Genomic DNA, 22,532 nt, shown 5'->3' with positions numbered 1-22,532 from the left:
TTTAAAGCACCTGTATTAAGAATCTATACACATAGTTAATAAGATGGTTCTGTCATATCAAACACCACTAATTGTCAAGTCACAGTATCAACATGACTACACAAGCTCGGGAAAGGTTAAGAGGCCAAAACACTGAAGATCTAATGATGGAAACTATACAAATATGGGAAAACAAAAATGAATAGTTTTGGCCTCCAGGAACAAGATCAGAATTTGATACAGCCTCTAGTTAGATTAGATGACCTCATGTTTTAAGGACTCTGGTAGATTTAAAACTCTGATTTTCAATTTTTTTGGAGTCAGAGTCTCACTCTGTTGCCCAGGTTGGAGTGCAGTGGCGCAGTCTCGGCTCACTGCAACCTCTGCCTCCCAGGTTCAAGTGATTCTCCTGCCTCAGCCTCCTGAGTAGCTGGGACTACAGGCGCACACCACCACACCCAGCTAATTTTTTTTTAATTTTTAGTAGAGACGGGGTTTCACTGTGTTAGCAACGATGGTCTCGATCTCCTGACCTCGTGATTCACTCATCTCAGCCTCCCAAACTGCTGGGATTACAGGCATGAGCCACCACACCCAACCTAAAATTCTGATTTCTATCCAAAAATCTGCCTGTAGGTTGCGTGGATTACTTCACATGTAATATTTTCTTTTAGTGGTTCAAGCAAAGTGCAGCTTCAGAAACAAATCAATGAATAAACATGAACCTCTTATTCTTCATCTATAAAAATGAAGATATTACCCTCTACTGCTCAGAGTTTTTGAAGGGATTGAATCAGGTAATATATGGAAAAAGTTCACCAAAACTCAGAATACACATTTTAATTTGTTTCCTTTTTCTATGGCATGAAGCTAGTATCTTTTCCCACTAGATGGCAATGCTGCACCAGTAGGTCAAAAATGGGCCACACTGCACCAAGGAAAGTCTAGATCTTATTTAACTGCTAAAAGTTTCCTGTAAAAAATTAAATTTCAAGCTGTTTTCCTGGCATCTGATGAGGTGACAGAAAAAAATTTCGACATTTAAAAGACGAAGACATTCAAAAGAAACCAAAGTGCTAATGGTGCTCTTACTTTTCATTTTTAAATCCTAATTCATTAAGAATGTGGATGATCTTTGAAAAGGGCATTGTACAAGGTAAGATATATGATGATAGCTAATAAAAATGACCATTTACCTCTGACCCCAAACTGAGAGAAACGATCTCATCCTCAAAAGCAGAATGTGTGTCAATATGAGCGGGAATTCCTGAGATGGAAAACAGGACAACACGTCACTTCATTTTTCCTTTTAGTAGATTTAAGATGGCTGTAAATATAGCCTTATGCTATTATGGTGACAATATTGCTTGGTAATCAGGAAGGTACTATAATTTTGGTTAAAAGGAAGCATTTAGGGTGAATGTGACTAAAATATATTAAAATAAATATAAACTAAAAATATCTTAACTTCAAGTTAAAGTGCCATTGGGGTTTGATCTAAAATTAAGGCTCAGGAATCACTGATTAACTAGGACACTTAACCCAATTTCAGCCCAAGAGGAAAATGTGAAAGACAAATACAAAAGTCATTTTTACCCTCAAACACTGGATTCCCAAGTACTTGCAGAACAAAAGCAATAACCAGGTATAAAGACTAGGCATATCAATAATTACGATATGGACTTCTCCATCGATCTGTCAATTTACATTAATTGCACACCTCTTAAGTAAAAGAAATGTTGCTACACAGTGAGGGTATACAAAGCCAGTAAGAGGGTCCCTGTCCTCAAAGAGCTTACAAGCCAAGGGAAAGACAGCTAGGTAAGAAAGGTAAAGAAGAAATGCCCTGGCTGACTGGTTAATCTGGGGTCAAGCTCACTTGGCTCAGCCCTTCCCTCTCATTTTCAGAGCCCGCCGGTTTGGAGAAGCTAACACATGCTCCTTCCCGTTTCATCCTATGGGCCTCTGGGTCTTTAAGAGTGGCCCCAGCCTCTGTGCTCTACAGGAGCGGCCTCTGCTTCAGCTCCAGTTGTCTTGCTGTGCCAGGGACAAGGTCAGCATGTCTCTCTAATTCAGAGGTGCAGTAGTCACAAATCCACTTGGCTACAAATTAAAGCCATCAGTTTTCATTGTAATAAATGTAGAAAAGAAAACAAAACTCCATAACTCTTGCCGTTAATAAAACTCTTACAATTAAAGAGGTCTTAAGTGTGAGTGGGGTCCTAATCTTCCAAGTGGAAGCTCTCTCTCCATGCACATGCACACACAGAGAAAAGGACATGTGAGGACAATGAGAGAAGGTGGCCGATGACAAGCCAGGAAGGGAGCCCTCACCAAGAACCCAATCAACCGGCACCTTGATCTTGAACTTCCAGCCTCTACACTGTGAAAACAAATTTCTGTTGTTTAAGCCAAAAAAAGTAAAAAATAAAATCCTTAAAATCATTTGATTACTATAAATATCAGATGAAGATGCTGCTAACAAGTATAAGAAATCAATAACTAGGAAGAGAAAGATCATCCAACCAAGTAACCTTTGTCTATCTATAAATTATTTGGTTTCTTCCATTACACGTCTCCTGTTTTTTATTTCACACGTCTCCTATGTTTTTCAGACCAATGTCTTCCTTCTCTAAAGGAAATGTTGAAAGGGAAACAAAAAAAATCACAAACTGATTTGTGTCAGTGTGTTTACACTTTGAAATGCAAGTTCCTCAAGGGATTAAAGTGTAGATTTGCAAGGATTGAAGTCAACACAAGTAACAAACATAAGCAAGCTAATCTGAGACTTAATTTGAGCTTAAAAATAATATATTTGCTCAGCTGCGAGCAGTGGCTCACGCCTGTAATCCCAGCACTTTGGGAGGCCGAAGCAAGTGGATCACCTGAGGTCAGGAGTTTGAGACTAGCCTGACCAACATGATGAAACTCCATCTCTACAAAAATACAAAAATTAGCTGGGCGTGTTGGTGGGCACCTGTAATCCCAGCTACTTGGGAAGCTGAGGCAAGAGAATCACTTGAAACCTGGAGGCAGAGGTTGCAGTGAGCCGAGACTGCACCACTGCACTCCAGCATGAGCAACAAGAGCGAAACTCCATCTCAAAAAAAAGAAAAAAAAAAAAATAATAATATATTTGCTCTTAGAGAATTACATCATCTACTCAGTTCCAAAATATGTGACTAAAATGTTTAAACAAGAAATACTTACCTTGCCCAGGTTCATACTGATTTATGGTCATTTGATCAGGTTTATGTTTAATGTAACCTTCCCTCAACCATTTCTCCAAAAAGCTGTCACAAATGTCAGGAAGACCTAAAGTTAGTAATCATAAAGATAAAACATTAAAATAGTTACTTTGCTTGTTTTACTCAAGAATTTTAAAAGTCACTGTGATAAAAATCACCGAGCTTTTAATTTAGCAGTCAGGTCCATTAATATAATAAACCCACAAGCAAAACAAAATTTAAAAATAAAAAAAATTAAGAATCTTTTAAAGTTATTTAATTGATTTTTTTTTTAGATAAAAAGTTTAAAAGAACAATTCTCATAACAATTTTGGTATTTTATAAAACAGCAATAAAATTATAAAAATACACCATATATTGAAATTGTCCACTTTTTTTGTTATCTTAAATTATACCATTTATTTTAAATGTAATTATTTTAAATTATTTCCCTTAAAAAAACACACCTTCCAAAGTGGAACTAACTTACTTTTATTGGAGTCATAAATGTTGTTTCATGATGGAAGAAAAGTATTAAGTAAGACCAAAGTCATTAAAAAAAAGATAAATTTAACTCCCAACAAAGAATTACATCAATTATATCAAAGGATTAAAAGCCAGAATATACAGTAAATTCTTAATCAATTAGACACTTCCTTGGGAAAAAACTGGCAAAGGATATAAAAAGGAATCCACAGGAAAGGAAATACAAATGACCAACCTTATCAGTAATCAAGAAATTATAAATTTAAAAGCTTTACAATACACGTTGTTGGGGCAGGGGGAAATGGGTACACATTTGGTGAGAACATGCTGGTACAGCTGTTTTAGGAGGCAATTTGCCAGTATCGATTAACGATTTTTTTTTTTTTTTTTTGGAGACGGAGTCTCGTTCTGTCGCCCAGGCTTGAGTGCAGTGGCGCGATCTCCGCTCACCGCAAGCTCCGCCTCTCCGCTTTGCGCCAGTCTCCTGCCTCAGCCTCCCCAGTAGCTGGGACTACAGGCACCTGCTACCACGCCCGCCTAATTTTTTGATCGATTAACATTTTTTTAGTGAACATAAACTTCAACATGACAATTCTACTTCTTAGTAGTCTCCCTTGAGAAACTCTTGCACAGTGCATAAAGAGGCATGTACGAAGATACTCACAGCAGCATTATTTATGAAAGCTAAAAACCAGAAACAACCTAAATAGCTATCAATAGGGAACTATTTGAATAAGCTATTATGGATCATTTAGTAAAATGAAAATCTGTATAAGGTTTCCAAGACATATAGTGGAGGGAAAAGAACAAGTTGGGTTGATACATGTAATATATGGAATATATAATATATGCAATACCATACAATACTACATTTATTAACAACTGGGTACTTTTATTGGTGTGCATATTTTAATGTAAACTCATTTTTTAAAGGACTGGAAAAGTATATACTAAACTGTTAGTAGCATGTACTTCTGAGAAGCAGTATGGGAATAAGGATAATAATGATGAACTTCAGCTCTATGCAGTTTGAAATTTTTTTATAACAAAACTATACAATTTATCTAGTTAAAGTGTTTTAAATCAACTGTTTGAAAAGTTTATCTACAAATGACAAATGAAACATAATCCCCCAACTATAATATTCTACTAATACATTAAATTTTTTGAGGCAGAATTTATTATGTATTAGCAATTACTTACCTCCAGGTAATGGTTTATCTTTATTTACATTGTTGTTCTCATAGTGGAACTCATAACCAAAATGCTTTACTCTTCTGTGTTTTAAGGATTTTTGAGCTGTGTGAAGAGAACAAAGTAAACAATTAAGAAGGAAAAGAATTATATTCCTTTGCATATTCCAGTCAACTTTTTGAGTAAGGATTAGTTTACTAACGGCAACTTCTGTTAATTGGTAAATTATAGTCTTTAACAAAATTAACCATTTTGCCTTATATTTGTTATTTCAAGTCTAAAATTGTAACAAACTCTTCAAGAGTTTCACCCAATCAATCTGAAAACTAAACATGTACACTACCATTCACAACATTGCCAATGAGCTGGAAAGAGTCAGAAAAACTCCAATTTGCAAATATTTCCAGGAAGCTCCTACTATATTATAATAGTATGGTACTGAACTGCTAATTCCTCAAGGGTAACTTGCCTTAAGGTGGGAAGGAATGAATAAAATAAGTGAAAAGGCTTATAAAAGCCATATAAATGTTGGATAATAAATATTAATCAGTTTGGAGTTAAAATTTGATAGCTATATAAATGTTATTTATTATTAATGTTCCTAAGAATTGTTGGTATGACTTGCCTAACATTGGATCCAGGCTAGTTTCAGTAATTTTGAGGAAATATTAATAAACCATGAAAGACAGAGAAAAGGAAGAAGAGTTTTGCAGAAACTTTTAAATATCAGATTTTGAAAGTTTTACTTACAGTTTTGATTGTCGGTATCTTCCGTCCAATCCACACTTTCCAAAAGCATTTTCTCCTCAGAAGAAGAAATTATTTCTTCTACTACCATGAGTCCTGGTGGTAAGGCTTGAGGCCTCAACTCCTTCCATTGTGCTATGGGAAACCAAATTAAAATAGTCACATGCAAAACTTAAAGTTCCTATATACAAATAATTCTGTCCAATAACTCTTTATCAATTCACAAAATTTCAAATCCTCATTTTCGGAAATAAGATTGCTGAAAGGCACACAACATATTAAAAGTGCATGAATAGTAAATCATTTAACATGAATAGTAAATCATTTGCTAAATACATACCATTGCCTACTATGTGCCAGACATTATTTATTCAAATCACATAAGGAAAACTTTGGAAAGAATTCCTTAAAGACAAGTAATTTACAGTGTTAAGTAATTTGGATTTAGTTTCCGAAATATGTTTTTTTAAAAAGAATTAAAAATATATCTTCTATTTGTTATTCAGTGCTGCCTGGTAGCAGATATCTAAACAAGCATAAACTATTTGTGACACAATTCTGTTCTCAGTTAAAAATGACTTTCAAGGTTGTAAATGTGATTGCCACAGTCTTAAAAGTACATATGGATCTAATGAAGAATTTCAAATAAATAACACTCCAAAACTTACTTTGTGCAATTTCTTACTGAGTATTCACCATGGGGGACAGGGGTAAATCCAATGACTATTTTCTGATTAAAACTTACTCCTCGGCCGGGCGCGGTGGCTCACGCCTGTAATCCCAGCACTTTGGGAGGCTGAGACGAGCGGATCACGAGGTCAGGAGATTGAGACCATCCTGGCTAACACGGTGAAACCCCGTCTCTACTAAAAACACAAAAAAAATTAGCCGGGCGTGGTGGCGAGTGCCTGTAGTCCCAGCTACTCGGGAGGCTGAGGCAGGAGAATGGCGTGAACCCGGGAGGCGGAGCTTACAGTGAGCCGAGATTGAGCCACCGCACTCCAGCCTGGGCGACTGAGCAAGACTCCGTCTCAAAAAAAAAAAAAAAAAACTTACACCTCAGCCATTCAGTTTTCAAAAACTGACCAGAAACATGTAAAATATGAGGATAATCTAGTTTCCAAAATGTGTAAAGATTAAGTCAGATTCAAAATTAAATGCATATGAGCACTGAGAAATACGGTTTCTAAAATAAATCTTTAAAAGAGTCTGTAAAAGTTTTCCTTTGGATCTAATTTTACAAAAACATAAATTTGAGCAGATTGCAGTCACCTACCCACTCCTAGGATATCTAAAACAGGGCTCTTTTATTGCCTAAATAGGTGGCAAATGAATATATGATTAGATGTCTAAATCAAAGTTCATCTCAATACATCTCATTTCCATGGGTCAGAAGTAATAATTCCTGTACAATTCTGTACACCAGTATATAAAGCTGTGCTTATTTAACTGAATTATTCAGTTCCTCAATCAGACTATCCAGTGGCTATTGTACTGGACAGCACAAGACAGGAACATTTCTACCATCACAGAAAGTTCTACTGGACAGCACCACCATAAAGTTTTAGGAATCTTTGGTAGCTACAGGTGCCCTGCTATAAATATGAAGATTGGTACATGATCATTTGGATCATAATTCATTCTTAAGTGATTAATTCAAAGCTCCTGGGTAGACAGGTGAAATAAACTGGTAATCCGAATCCTCATTATTAAACTTTGAAAAACACAATTAGGCAGAAGGGTTCCAAAATAAGCCATGTGCCTAATAAATATATTGTTGATTGGTGGGACCAGCTCCATAAAGGCAGGTTGTATCTTATTCACCTCTGTCCTGTCAACTGCTTGTCCCATCCCTGGCACAAATAGGTGCTTAAAGAATGTTTGTTAAAGTAAAAGGGGCTGCTAACCTGCATCATTTTGTTTCACAATAACTGAACCTCCCAACTTAAGTCTATGAAAAGAAAACACACAAAAGAATCATTTTTTAAAAGATAACTGTATAATACCTTTTTCCACAAAATTCAAATACAGAATGATCTTTTGTCCTAAATCATCCACTACTTCTTTTCCATTGAGGGTGACATAGGCTCTCTTAGATTCTTCCGTAGTTTTGTACCTTGCAAATGAGTAGGGTTTGTTAGGTGGCATTAAGAGAGCATCCACCAGTCCACATTTCTCTAAAACCAGGAGCAGCTGGTTCCTACTCACACCATTACCCAAACCACCATTGGCAACAACCAGGCTCTTAAAAAACAGACAAACAAACAAACAAAAAGAAAGAAAGTAACATGAGCAACTGATATCAACCCATTTATTTTAAAAAGATTATTTTTTAAATAAGATTTCTACAAAGATGTAATTAAGAAAAAAAAAAAAAAGGTTTCCTTGTAGTGGTTGTTTGGTTTGCTGATCTCGTATAAAGTATGTAAACCAATTTACTAAAAATTTGGGGAATAAAAAGGACTCCTATATTGTAAATAATATTGATTTTTAAATAGCCAATTTCACAAAATATTCATTTCTAAATGACCATAAATGCAAATTAAAACATGACTATTCAGAAATATAAATTTAACATAATGAAAGAGAAGGAGCAGAGGAGAAAGCACAGTTACATAACACTTGCTTTTTTGCAAGACTGTTCTATATGCTTTTATCTATTTAATCCTCATTAACATAATCTTCACAACATATTGAATTTATTTGGGTAATATCAGCCCTATTTCATAGAAGAAGATCTGACAAATTAGGTTACAGTGGTGATTAGGGGTGGGTTTAAACCTATTTCTGTCCATTTCCATGATCCACACTTTTAATATAACCATTATACAATGTTCACTAAAAATTAAAAGGTACTATTAGCTCAAAGAAAAACCAATTATAGGTTCTATTGAACATATTTAGGAAAAAATTTTCCTGTAAGGAAATTCAGTCTAAGTAATTCAGTCAATTCACAATGAAAACTTTTTCCTTTGTAAGTTTCACGATTACTTCCCGCTATTTGCATAGTCCTGCACTAAACTTTATTCAAGGAAATTTTGCAGGGATGAAGGGGGAGTCTCTTATTTTCATTCTGATGTTCATGGCCTAGCACCCATATAGTCTCTATACTTAACCATTCTATACAGTGTAAATATTTTTAATGTATGCTCTATGACTTCTAAAAACATTTCAATATAACAAAAGAAAGCCATGGATGGCCTACTCTCATCAATTTCTTCATTTATACCAGGTGTTGATGAAGTTTTTCTGAGAAGAGGTAGATAGTAAATATTTTAGGCTTGGTAGGCCATAAAAGTTTCTGTCAGATAGTCTTAGTATTATGTTTTAACAACACTTTAAGAATGTAAAACTCATTATTTTGCTCATGAGCCTGATTTGGTCTAAGGACAGTAGTTTGCCAACCCCTAATTTATACTAAGCTCATTTATGATAGTACATAATGTACTATCATACATAAAGATCATTTATGTAGTACATTTATTTATGTATAGTACATTTATTTATTAAGCCTAAAAGATCGTACATAAAGCTCATTTATGATAGTACATTTATTTATGAAAGTACATAGCGTATTGGTTTATTACACAAAATAAGAATACCTAGAACTTTGTTTGAAAAGGATATAAAAGAATTACTATGAAATTGGATAATAAGGAAAGTAAAACTGTTTTGTCATGGGACAGTCACTACTTTGTATGTATGCAAGCATATACAACACACATAATAAACAAGCCCACTAACACAATACTATATAATATGGAGTAAAACGGAGTCTCAGGTGGCTTCCCCTGGACCTCACTTAATGAGGTTTATTAATTAAAATACCAAAATAACTTGGTTATATGGGGTGATAGTTGCAATAACATTTCCATATTCCTAAATCTATGGAAGAACAAAGGTTTCATTGGTGTTGAGGGTCCACTACCCCATCTAGGCATGGAAGATGATAAAGTATGACTTCAGGAATACTAGAAGTCCTCAAAGATGCCATCCGAGTGTTTTGTGGGCAACTCTAAAGGTAAACCACACAAAAACAAGTGCAGTAGAAGAGGAGAGGAACTTATTTCCCATTAAATACGAGATGCATATAATTAAATGTCATAACTAAATGTAACATAATATAATTAAATGTAATAGTTAAATATAATTAAATGGAACCATTATTTTATTTATAATTGCTCATCCAAGCAATTTTCTAAATAAGAAGGAGTATGGTACGAAGTAGAGAATGTGAATTTTTTTTAAGTTATCTTTGGTCCTGATAATTTGAGGTTCACTGCTCTAGAAGAATCTATAATGCTATAAATTTGTACAAAGCAGCCTATAATTATAATACATCTGATATGGTTTGGCTGCGCCCCCACCCAAATCTCATCTTGAATTTTAGCTCCCATAATTCCCACATTTTGTGGGAGGGCCCCGGTGAGAAATAATTGAATCATGGGGGCCATTTCCCCTATAACGTTCTCGTGGTAGTGAATAAGTCTCACGAGATCTGACGGTTTTATAAGGGGTTTCCCCTTTCATTTGGCTCTCATTCTCTCTTGCCTGCCGCCATGTAAGCCAGGCCTTTCACCTTCTGACATGATTGTGAGGCCTCCCCAGCCACGTGTAACATACCCAGTTCAGGTATGTCTTTATCAGCAGCATGAGAATAGACTAATACAATATCATTAGAACAATATTTGCTCTCCCCTGGAAAGACAAAATATAATTAGAGGTCCATCTACAATTTTATTCTTTTCCTTTAAGAATATGGAGAAAAAAGAAAGCCTAATAAAATGCTACTTTGGAAGCCATGAAGGACATCGAAGCTTCTAGAGATCCTAAAGAAAAGGCAGACCCAACCAGAAACAAGCTTCAAAGGGGTCAAAGAAATGGAGCCTATTTTTTTTTTCTTGCTACTTCTCTTCATGAACCCTGTAAGGAAAGGAACACAAGTCACTCTTGGAAAGAGATGAGAGCGGTGTATGCAGTTTAATCTTCTGAATGTCTCACAGCCTCAGTGGCTCTTGACTGAAACAGTAAAGTGTATGTATGTAAACATATTAATTCTAATTATCTATTATCTAGTTAATCCTTGCTATAGGAATGTGGCTTAAATTCTCTGAAGACATTAATATTTAATTCCAAGTATGGGCCTTTTGCCTCCTAAATTCAAATGTGCCTCAACAGACTGCTCATTCTTAAGCTATGATGTACAGAAGACAGCATGGTAAGCATAAGGCAAGAGTATTGGTCTCAGAGTCAAGAGGCCTAAGTTTTAATCCCAGCTTCACCTTCTCAATTGTATGTCCGCCCCTCAATTAAATGATATCTAAAGCTTACTTTCTACTTTTATTCTATAACTTTATGAGCCAAAAAGATAAGAACTCCTGATATTCATGTAGTAGTTTAATGCCCAGTAAGTACAACTAGATTCTCTAGAGTCTAACAATCTAATGGGGTTAAAAAGGTATGCAATACTATGCCCTGCTTAAAAATGAAGAAAGCCGACGTCAGAGGATACTACTGCTCATGTCCAGAAAAGCTAACGTCAGAGGATACTACTGCTCATGTCCAGAAAAGCTAAGAGTTAAACTGAGTTCTCCTAATTCATAACCCAGGAAATCTCATGATCCTCACGTTTATCATCTCATTTAATTATTGTCAACAGATAATGAAAAGACTTTGTCAATAAGGTCTAATAAAATAAAAATGTTTAATAGCACATAATCAAAATACTTTATAAAACAGGTAAGGTTGAGAAGAGAAGAACAAGAGCTGTAGTAGGATATGGAAGATCTAGCTTTAAGTTTCTATTAGCTACTTACTAGCTTATATCAACGGAGATATATCATAACCTCTCAGAACTTTAGTTTTCTTACCTATCTCACAAGGACTTCTAGGGAATTAAATATAATGATGAATATAAGTATGCTTAGGAAACTGAGAAACTTGTACAGTATTATTATTAATATATAACCACAACCTCTTCTAGTTCAAACAACAAAACAAATAGAAATGCAAACTATAGGCTATGGACCCAGAAAGTTAGCAGGTCCTATCATATGTACATCTAATATGGATGTAAGAATTACAGCCTTAGGCAATTATTAGCAAATATTAATATAATACATTAACATGTCAATACATTTACATTCAAATAATAATAATAGTTTTAGGTCACCTGAGTGGCATAGGATACTGTCTCAATGCCTTCATGTCTCAGCAAAGTATGCCTGGCTTTAATCTGTTTCCTTAAGAACTTCTTCTCAGTTTTACTGAGTTTGTAATTACTTTGATGGCTGCTGTCCATAGCAAACTGTAAAAAATAAATAAATAAATAAACAGTAAAAAATGTCAACCTCAAGAGTCCTGAAGGAACAATTATAATGATGTTATTCATACATTCCATAGTTTATCAATATTTCTATGTGATCATTTTTTAAAATGCTTCATTTACCTTGTACCAACTAAGAGAATTGAGAACAAACAGATACACAAAAAATGGAGGAGTATCTAAGAACATCTAATAGGATATCTCTGATGGTTCTAAAAAACATTCCAATGTGGTAGCTCCATGAAGTGTGCTATTTTACTCATGGGTGATGAATCCTTTACTTATGAAGCCCTAAGTAAAATGGGCCATACACAAATTTCACAACTATAATGTAAAACAAAGCAAGTAGCAGGCAGGGGAGCGGTGGGGGGAGAAATAACACAAAAAAATTAGCAGAATACACAGTATGATTCCATTTACATAAAGGTCAAAATCAAAAAGCAAGCCATATATTATTTAGAAATACATACATAGCAGAGCTAAAAGAAAAGCAAGGAAATTATAAACACAAAATTCAGGAGAGAGGCTATTTCTGTGGGAGAGAGGAAAGGAAATTAACATGAAAGTGACACATAGGAGCATCACAGGTATTTCTTCAGCTACATGGTAGGTGTAGGTGTTTGTTTTACTATTTTAAAAACTGTATGTGTCATATATTTTATATCTATGATTTTTTAAATAACAGAATCCCAAAGAGGTCTCTATAATCACACCATCCAAATCAGCACCCAATATCATGCTTTATCACACTTTATCACAGTAGTCTTTTATTTTGTTCACAAAATGTAACATAATTTGTGATGATTCATCTGTTAGTGTAACTCCTCCATCATGATATAAATCCCAAGAGAGCAGGAATGCCAGCATATAGTAGTTGCTCAATGAATATTTGATGGTAGGACTAAATGAATAATAAATGAGTGAATACACACAGTCTCAGCACCCTGCAGCATGCAACCATAATAAAGTACATAGTTTATGCTTTCAACAAGTTTGTAACTTAGTTGAGGAAAACAAACACTAAACAATAAGACTATGACACATCTTTACATAATTTAATGCTGATAGTACAGTCTTTAGGTGTGACATGAATTAGAGACAAAAATAAGATGGATGTGGGCTGGGAGCAGTGACTACCACCTGTAATATCTGGGAGGCCAAGGCAGGCAGATCACTTGAGCTCAGGAGTTCAAGACCAGCCTGGTCAACATGGTGAAACTCTGTCTCTACTAAAAGTACAAAAAATTAGCCAGGTGTGGTGGTGGGCACCTGTAGTCCCAGCTACTTGGGAGGCTGAAGCACTTGAACCCAGGAGGCAGAGGTTGCAGTGAGCCAAGATCATGCCACTACACTCCAGCCTGGACAACGGAGTGAGACGCCATCTCAAAAAAAAAAAAAAAAAAAAAAAAAATGAAAAAGATGGATGTAAACTGGAAAAGCTGGGAAGGCCTCAAAACAGGATATTTGTGCCGTGTACTGAAGGATAAGAATACTATAGAATCAAATAGAAAGGAAGGTATTCAGTAAGGCAGTAAAGAATAGAAGCTAAAATCAAAATGGACATGTTTGGTCAAGACACCAAGATGTAGGCATAATTTTTTTAGAGCAGAGTTTGCTGATCCTCCAGTCCCACTCTCTGCAGACTTTAAAGTCTTCAAAGTCAACCAAATAAATAAATTTGGGGGTTAAATAAAATTTATTTATCTTATTTCACATAAAATCATAAACAGTCAAAATTCTAATTACTAATCTTTAGTATAGAAGACAAATGCCAAGTCTATTAAAATGCCAGCAGTCCAGCTTCCTAGCATAGGGAGTACATACCAGGAGGTAAGGCCAGTGAGGCAGGCAGGTTGGCTGACACCATAGCAGAGGGATGAGAGGTAAGAAAACAATCTACCTTGTTAATCAGAAATGCTGGCCTGATCTAGGCTGGGGGCAACAGAAAGAAGAGAAATAGGGGGAGAGGGGAAAGAGAAACGGTGAGAGAAAAGTTCAGGCAAAATCAAGAGGCCTCCATGACTCCCCAGACATGAGGGAGACAGGAATCAAAGATCACTTAATAACCAGTTAGAGGCGGAGTGACTAAGAGATGAGTGCTACCACTTCAAAACTGGAAAGTCAAGAGGAGGTTCAGGAAGAGCTGCTCAGTATAGGAGGTAATGAGTCAGATTTAGGATATAGTATGTTTAAGGTATTGTGAGATATAGCATTGGAATGTCTGACTGGTAAGTGACAATATAAAGTGGCTCCTAGGAAAGGAACTGGGGTTAAAAATGTTTAGGAGTCAGTCATCATTAAGAGAGGAAGGGGACAAGTGAATGGACATTTCTAACATTGCATTAATTATAATTATTTGTTTTAATATCTGTCCCCTTCCACTGAACTGTGAGCTTTCTGAAGGCAGGGATTAAATAATAATTTTCTGAGTTACCACAGAGCCTCATTCAGTGCTCTGAGGTAATATAATACAGTGTTCAGGAGTTCATGTTCCAGGTTCAAATCTCAGCTCAACCACTGATTATTAGCTGTATAATCCTAGATGAGTTGGTTATATACCTCTGTGTTCCAGTTTCTTTATCTAGGAATAGGGATAAAAATAATAGTGCCTATCTCATAGCTTTTTTAGAATTAAATTAATTTATTATTTATTTATTACCATTGATTTTCAGAAGAAGCAGATCAAAATGGTTTAACACAACAAAGAAAATCTGAGGGCCTTCAAAGGAGCTATTTTAGAGCCATTCCATTTCAAGATCTTCATCTGTAGAACAGCAACTTTGCAGTATGTCATGGAGAACAAGGGATGACTGCACTACAGAATTATTTTTAATATTTCACATGAGCAAACACTGCAAAGTGGAAGGAATGAGAAAGAAACGATGCTAAATACATCTTTTTCAAATGTCTGCCACTAAGAGTCCAGCACCAGCAGGTGGAGCCTCATAACCACATTTTTGTCATCCCCTTTCCTTTCTCTCTCCCTCAGTCATGCAATATTATTGCACTTGAAGAAAGTCACTAAATGGCCTTTGAGGCTCAGTTTTCCTCTATTCCAGTGGCTAGGCAATGTGCTGGCCCAGCACATCTGAGTCATCTCAACAAGAATAGGCTGATACCAGCTGCTGAGGTCTGGAGGTGCCCCCTTCTGACAAAGCTACTTCCCTGGCCAGTTTCCACTAATGCACAGATAACTTGGATGCTCCTTGTGATGTTATTGGAGTGAAGTTACTATTAACTATGATACTAGCCATGCTGAGTCCAGTCCAGCCAGCTCCAGCCTAAGCGTACTCTCTGTGGGATAATGAAAGTTTGGAGATAATGCATGCTCTGCTACTTGTTTGTTAGTGAGTTTAAAGCCAATATATCCTACTAGATATTGCCCTAGGTGGTAATAGTAGTATGCACATCATACCCTTCTTGAATAATAGAGAGCCTATTATGAACCAAGCAGTATAGACAAATGTTCCTATACTTGTATGTTAAAAACAAAAAAATGCAAAAACCGCGATTACTTTTGCGCCAACCTAATAATTAATAGCAAAGATTAGAATCTAACTTCCTATCAAATGAGGCCCAATTTTAAAGTACGGCACCGGTATACACAGTCTACATATAAATCTTTAGAACACACAAGAAATTGGTGATATGGGTTGCCTCCAGGGAAGGAAAATGGATCCATGAGTAATGGAATGAAAGGGAGCTTTCTTCTTTCATGACTTTTGAAGTTAATAGCTATTTAAACTGCATTACCTGTTTAAAAAGAAAATAAAGATTTAAAATGATTAGAAAAAAATTCACCCCATCACTTGTCACAGCACCCCGTTCTAACTCTTTAACACTTACTACATATTTTCTTACACTCTCATTAATTTTATTCTGTCTTTCCCCATAACTTAACAAAGCACACTCACTCCATGAAGTAGAGATTTTGTCTCTATTGTTCACCCTGTAGCACCCAGCACTTAAACAGGATTTAGCACCTAGCAGTCACTCAATAAACATTTGTCAAATAAACCTAAATCGACTTTGCTGTCTTAGCTCCTAAACCTCCCCTCCTCCAGAATTCCGAGTTTGGTGGCCTTGTTCAACGTTTTCATTAACACCTAGCATGGATCTCTATTTCTAGAGTTCTCACATTGTATTATAACTGCCTATTTGTGTTGGGCTTCTGTCACAAAACTGTCATCTATTTGAGGGTACAGACTTGGTGCCTGACATACAACTGACAATAAATATTCAATGAAATCAATCAAAATAACAGGCTGACGCTACCAGAGGCCCAGGAGTCGCGGGGATTGCTCAAATAAGAGCACGGGAAGACTCAGCTGCCCAAGAGATCAGATCATCAGCACTGCCTTTGCATCACTAGATTGTCACCGGTCAGAAAAGCCGTAGAGCGCTAAACTAACAAGCCCCACGTTGCAACCGTCCTCTCCAACCCCAAAGAAAACAGAAGATTGACACAGACACCACGTGAGCACCCGAACCAAACACAAACACGTGCACCCTAAACACTGACAGAGTCACCCAACGCAGACACCCTACTGCTCATACTGCACCAAGGACGCCTCTGGGATCCATCCCCTTTCCCTAGGTTCTCAGCCCTAGCTGGCAAGGCAGCTAGAGAAGACCGGAAGAGGCCGAAAAGAGGAAGCAAGGATTTGCAGCCCGTATGCCCGCCAGCAAGAAGTGCCACACACCTCCGCTTCGGCTCAGGCCGGATTCTCACCATGCGGGTGCCTTCTTCTTTGCCAGCCTCCACTCTAGCACCAGAACGCCGCAGCGGATATTTGCACGCCACCTCCCCTGGGCGCGGCCATGTTGGAGAAAACTGCACTACATTTCCCATGAGCCAGCGGGACAACGAACAGGCTCCCACAGTCCTCTTCGCCTCCCAGAGCCGGGGAGTGACTGTTTCTCGACCAAGTGTGTTTGTGAAGTGCTCTCTGTTACACTGAAAATTCAGTTGTCTTTTTGGGGGGATTAGTAATAATTGGTAGTGCAGCTATATTTTTATCTGTTGCTCTCCAAATGGACAAGGTCATACAGGTTTGGGCCCTTCGGTCCTTCAATAATGACCCCTGGCACCTTGGATTCTTCGTGTGTGTTTCCTCCTGAATCTTATTAGAGGTGTGAAAGGAAAATAAATCTTGATTCCACAAAATAAAGCTAAAGGGAAAAGTCAAGCTAGGAACTGCTTGGGCAAACCTGCCTCCCGTTCTATTTAAAGTCATCCCTCTGATTTATCCCTTTGCTCACTGAGATAAATGCATATCTGATTGCCTCCTTTGGAAAGGCTCATCAGAAACTCAAAAGAATGCAACCATTTGTCTCTTAGCTATAATACCTATGACCTGGAAGCCCCCTCCCCACTTCAAGTTGGCCCACCTTTGCTTCGATTTGTCCCTCCTTTCTGGACCGAACCAACTTTCATCTTACATATATTGATTGATGCCTCATGTCTCCCTAAAAAAATAAGGCCAAGCTGTGCTCCAACCTTCTTGGACACATGTCGTCAGGACTTCCCGAGGCTGTGTCACGGAGGGCGTCCTTAACTTTGGCAAAATAAACTTCCTAAATTGACTGAGACATGTCTCAGATATTCAGGGTTCACAGAGATATGGGAGAGGATTCTGGGGTCTGAAAGATGACATTGCATGGGCAGGAGGGAAGGAGGTGAATATGCATGAATGTGCCAGGGAGATGGTGAGTGCCACGGAGTAATAGAAAGATGTGTGGAAAAATGATGAAGGAAGCAAGACAGAATTCTGTAGGCCTACAGAGTGGGAGTTGCGGGGAGGAAGGTTAGAGAAATGAAGTGATATGACCAGACCTTCTTGTGGTTAAGTGGGAGGAGAGACTAGAAGATGACTGTTGAAGTGAAAAGTAACGAAATATTAACAAGCCCAGTAGTGGCAGAGGGAAAGAAAAAAGAGTTGGTAACAGATTAGAAGTAAAAGACGAAGGAGAGGGTGATGATTAGCAGTTGCTCCTGCTCTGTTATTTGTTATATAAATATACCATAATCATTGTGCCTGCATTGGCTTATGAGCTATGTGAGTGCAGGAAGGGAAAGGTGTAGGGGGAGAGGAATCAGCTTGCCATGTTGTTGATACAATGCCTCCTATCTGCAGGGCACCACAGTGGACTATCAAGGAAATAACTGGCTGGCCAGGAAAAGTGGCGGTGAAAAAAGAGTGTTGTTGAGTGGCAGAATGGTTTGTGTGGATAATAGGTTACAAGGATGAAAGAACAGAAGAGGCAGATAGGCAAGCATGGCAATAGCCTAGGAAAGAAAGGGTGAGACTAAAACTTAATAGTAAAAATGAGGAGGCAAATGCAAGCTGGAGAGGTCAAATCCACCAGACATTGCAAGCTACATGGGTGTTAGAGGACACACAGGAAATCTTCCCATTGCAGTTCTGCTTCTGCATTACTGGATGCTTTCAAAAACACATCCCCAGAGAGCTTTCTGCAATGATGGAAATAGTTTATAGTTTGAGCTGTCCAACATAATAGACACTAGTTAACGTGTGGCTTTTGAGCATTTCAAATGTGGCTAGTATGACTAAGGAAATGAATTTTGAATGTTTAAATTTTAATTTCAATTGAACTTCAGTAGCCACAAGTGGCTGGTGTTTACCAAACTAGATAACAGTGTAAAATATCCTCTTATCTCTTACTGGTCAAATTCAATTACTTCATCTCAGTATTTGTCGTGCCTTAAGGTGGTGAAGCTTTTAAAGCTTTTTTTCTATGCCTTTCTTTTGATTCTCTTTATACAATCTGATCACTTACTTTCAGAATTTTCCACTAGCTTCTCTCCCTCTGTCCATAATTAAATATAGGCAATCCCTCAGATTTTGTGTTTGACTCTTTTCTGTTATTCTAGTCTCTTCCTGTCTGCCCTCCCCAGAGTTATAAAGAGATTTGTGAATCATTCCCTAATCTTTATCTTCAGCACTGGCTTCTGTTAAAAGAAAAACTTAAGCCAAATTAAATTTAAAGGAGTTTAATTGAGCAATGAACAATTTGCAAATTGGGCAGCCCCCAGAATCACAGCAGATTTGGAGAGACTCCAGCACAGCCATGTGGTGGAAGAAGATTTATAGACCAAAAAACAAAAAGAGGAAATGACGTACAGAAATCGGAAGTGAGGTACAGAAATAGCTGTCATTGGTTACAGGTTGGCGTTTGCCTTATTTGAACACTGTTCAAACAGTTGGCTACATTTGATTGGCCAAAACTCAGTGATTGGCACAGGTGTGGGCTATGATCAGTTTACTCCTCCACTTGTTCACAATGTACAGAAAAACCTTTAGGCTGAACTTAAATGTGTAAGGAGGCAGCTTTAGGCTAAACTTGATTAACACTTCCCTTTAGAAACCAGAGTGGTTTAGTGAAAAGAATGTGGGGGCATTGAAGTATGACCTGAAATCAAAACAACAAGAGCATTTATTTTGTTGGGATTTATGTGATAATTAATAAAACACTGAACAGAGATGAGCTGTTAAGTGATTATTCATTTATCTTCTGCTCCTGATTTATAAGCCTACATTTCCCACTACCTGCTGTCCATCCCTGTCTCAATATCTCCAGACAAAGGTGAATACATATAAAATTTTGTGTGCCATCCTTTGTATACAGACCCTTATCTTTTCTTGGAATATTGCATAGACCATTTCTTCTAAGGAAGATGATTCCCCAAAAGATTTTCAGGTACACTGAGACCTTGTTTTATTTATGTAACCATAATGTCTTCCATAGTCTTGTAATACTAGAAATTTAATAAATGTTGAGCTGAAAAGGAATTTTTATTTGAAGATATAATTCATCTTCACCTGTGCCAAACTCTTTCATGGTGATCTATAATAATTTTTCAAAGGTGTGAAATGCTGACCTGTTTCCTTAGTAAAACCTTAGTCTCAACTTCATGAGAGGTGGGTCCTCTTTGTGACTAGTACTGGGGTCAGCAAGATTTTACTATAAAGGACCAGATAATAAATATTTTCAGCTCTGTGGCCAAATATTCTTTGTTTTTATTTTTTTATTTTGTTTTAATTTTTTGGGATGGAGTCTCTGTTGCCTAGGCTGGAGTATAGTGGCACAATCTCAGCTCACTTCAACCTCCACCCACTGAATTCAAGCGATTCTCCTAACTCAGCCTCCTGAGTAGATGGAATTACAGGCACCCACCACCATGCCCAGATAATTTTTTGTGTTTTTAATAGAGACAGGATTTCACCAAGTTGGCCAGACGGGTCTTGAACTCCTCACCTCAAGTGATCCACTCACCTTGGCCTTCCAAAATGCTGGGATTATAGGCGTGAGCCACTGCGTCCAGCCTGTTTTCATTTTTAACAATTCTTTAAAAATCCTTAAAACAAGAAAGAAAAAAAAAAACACCTTTCTCAGTTCCCCCTGCTTATGCTGGCAGAATTTGGCCATGGGCTATAGTGTTCTACCCTCTGGACCCTCCCTGAATTGAGAGCACCATCTCAAAGTAAAGGTGAGATCAGCCTACCATTTAAGACATTTATTATGAATTATAATAGGATAGAAATGAAATACAAGTGAATTTAATCCGATTAACCAACACTGCATTTTAAAGCTTTGAAAAATAAAATTCCAGAAATTAAGGCTAGGAGTAACACATTGAAATGGGAAAACTTCCCTTGTCCCCCTCGCAGGGCGTGCAATGGAGGACTGATTCGCTTCTTCGGTGCCCTGCTGCTCCAACCTCTAGGGGAGCATGCAGACGGGCAGGCTCTGGGGCTCTGACCCCACGGCCGTGTCTAGGGGTGAACGCTTACAGCTCCTGAAGCCCCAGCGGGTTTGTGTTACAGGGTGTTCTTACAGCTTAGCTGGCCATTAGGTGGCTTGTGTTAGTCAGCTCAGTTAGACCCCGTTCCTTATTACGAGAATGGAGGGCTTTCTGCATCCCAGGGTTTCTTGCCTTGGTGTATGTACCAGAAGAATCAGATCACACTGAGCTTGGAGAATGAGTGCAAGGTTTTATTGAGTGGAAGTAGCTCTCAGCAGATGGGGGAGCCAGAGGGAGATGGTATTCCCCTGGAGTCAGGCGCTCAGTGGCTCAGGCTCTCCTGCAACCGCCCCGGCCAAACCCCGCATTGTTCTGTCCGTTGAAGGCCTGACAACCTGCCTGTATCTGTTGGTGTGCCCTTCTGCTGGCGTGCTCTCCTCGATGTCCTTTGGACGTCCAGTCGCTTGTGTGTCTGCCTGCTAGGGTCTCGGGTTTTTTATAGACATAGGATGGCAGGCCAGGGTGGTCTTGGGAAATGAAACATTTGGATGCGAAGGCAGGAGTGGATTCCCTGGACACAGGCCTGGGGGTGGAGCCCTGGCCAGGGACCCGCCCTTCTCCTACCAGCATTTCCCTGCCTCCCTTCCATATCAGCGTCATTTAGAATTGCTTTTAGTTGCCAGTAACAGAAAACTGAGCTTGTTCCTTAAACAAATAGTTATCTATCCTCAAATGACAAGCCAGCCAGACAAGGCAATCAGTGGTACTGTTTCTGCTGCTGAAAAATGTTATAAAGAACCCAGGTGCCTTCTGTTCTTCTGCTCTGCCATCCTTGATGTATTGACTTGTTATCCTCATTCCTGATGTTTCCTTGTTACAAAGTAGCTGCCATAGTTCCAGACATCTTGTCCCCATACTGGCATCTCTAATTGGGAAAAAAAAAAAAGCAGTTTCTCTGTATTTTCTTCCAGGAAGTACAGCTCTCAGTGGACTTCTCTTTGTTTTTGTTTTTGTTTTGAGCACACATAGGTTTCATACTATTGTAGGCAGAACAATGGACCCTCATGAACATTCACACTCTAATCCCTGGAATTTATGAATATATGGGTGTAGTTAAGTTTGCAGACTTTAAAATAGATAATCCTACATTTGCCAAGGGCCCAGTCTAATCACACAATTTCTTAAAGGCTAAGCATTTACTATAGCTATTCCAACTGGGGAAGTCAGAATGGTTCCAAGTGTGGACTCCAACACTAGCAGGCTCTGAGATGTAAGGGTTTATGTGCAAGGACATGGAGAGAGGCCTCTAATGAGCTAGGGACCATCCCATCTGATAACCAACAAGGAAGTGGGGACTTCATCCTGCAACCACAAGGAACTGGCTTCTGCCAACAACCTGAATAAGTTTGGATGCAGATCCTTCCATGGGTATCTTGATAAGAGCCCAACCAGTTGGTTTCTTGGGATTTTGTCTTTACGAAGCTCAGAGCAGAGAAGTCAACTGAACCAACCCAAACTTATGACCTACAGAACTGTAAAATAATAAATTTGCATTGTTGTGAACTGCTAAATTTGTGGTAATTTGTTACAGCAGCAATAGAAACCTACTACAGACGGTTACCCCCACACTAACCAGTAGCTAAGAGAAGTAGAATTACCATGACTGCTATAAGGCCAATCATGATTCACTCTGTGGGGCTTGGATGGAGTGTGTCCTCCCTGAGATCAAGAGACCTCGAGAGACTATGGGCAGGGAATGGGGGGAATATGTTTCTATTAGCAAGAGAAAGGGGAGACATTCATTGGG

The 22,532-nt window shown here is 38.0% G+C and overlaps 1 protein-coding gene across 2 annotated transcripts in view; it reads right to left on the bottom strand.

Moving 5' to 3' along the window:
• ALKBH8 (alkB, alkylation repair homolog 8 (E. coli)) overlaps positions 1 to 16,805 on the bottom strand; it is a 77,684-nt gene extending 60,879 nt beyond the window's left edge. The window contains exons 1-7 of one of the 2 annotated variants that reach the window (XM_011984755.1): positions 16,662 to 16,805; positions 11,806 to 11,940; positions 7,640 to 7,877; positions 5,637 to 5,768; positions 4,896 to 4,991; positions 3,190 to 3,294; positions 1,176 to 1,246 (exon numbers count right to left, since the gene is read on the bottom strand). In XM_011984755.1, the coding sequence (XP_011840145.1) occupies positions 1,176 to 1,246; positions 3,190 to 3,294; positions 4,896 to 4,991; positions 5,637 to 5,768; positions 7,640 to 7,877; positions 11,806 to 11,934 (771 nt within the window). In that variant the 5' untranslated portion in view covers positions 11,935 to 11,940; positions 16,662 to 16,805. The remainder of the gene's footprint in view (positions 1 to 1,175; positions 1,247 to 3,189; positions 3,295 to 4,895; positions 4,992 to 5,636; positions 5,769 to 7,639; positions 7,878 to 11,805; positions 11,941 to 16,661) is intronic. The other variant, XM_011984754.1, reaches the window with a different exon arrangement.
• Positions 16,806 to 22,532: the final 5,727 nt, after the last annotated feature.

Source organism: Mandrillus leucophaeus, unplaced genomic scaffold (assembly GCF_000951045.1).
Source record: "Mandrillus leucophaeus isolate KB7577 unplaced genomic scaffold, Mleu.le_1.0 Scaffold273, whole genome shotgun sequence".
NCBI lineage: Eukaryota > Metazoa > Chordata > Mammalia > Primates > Cercopithecidae > Mandrillus > Mandrillus leucophaeus.
The sequence above is the reverse complement of the archived record's forward strand: the minus strand, read 5'-3'. Positions and strand labels throughout refer to the sequence as shown.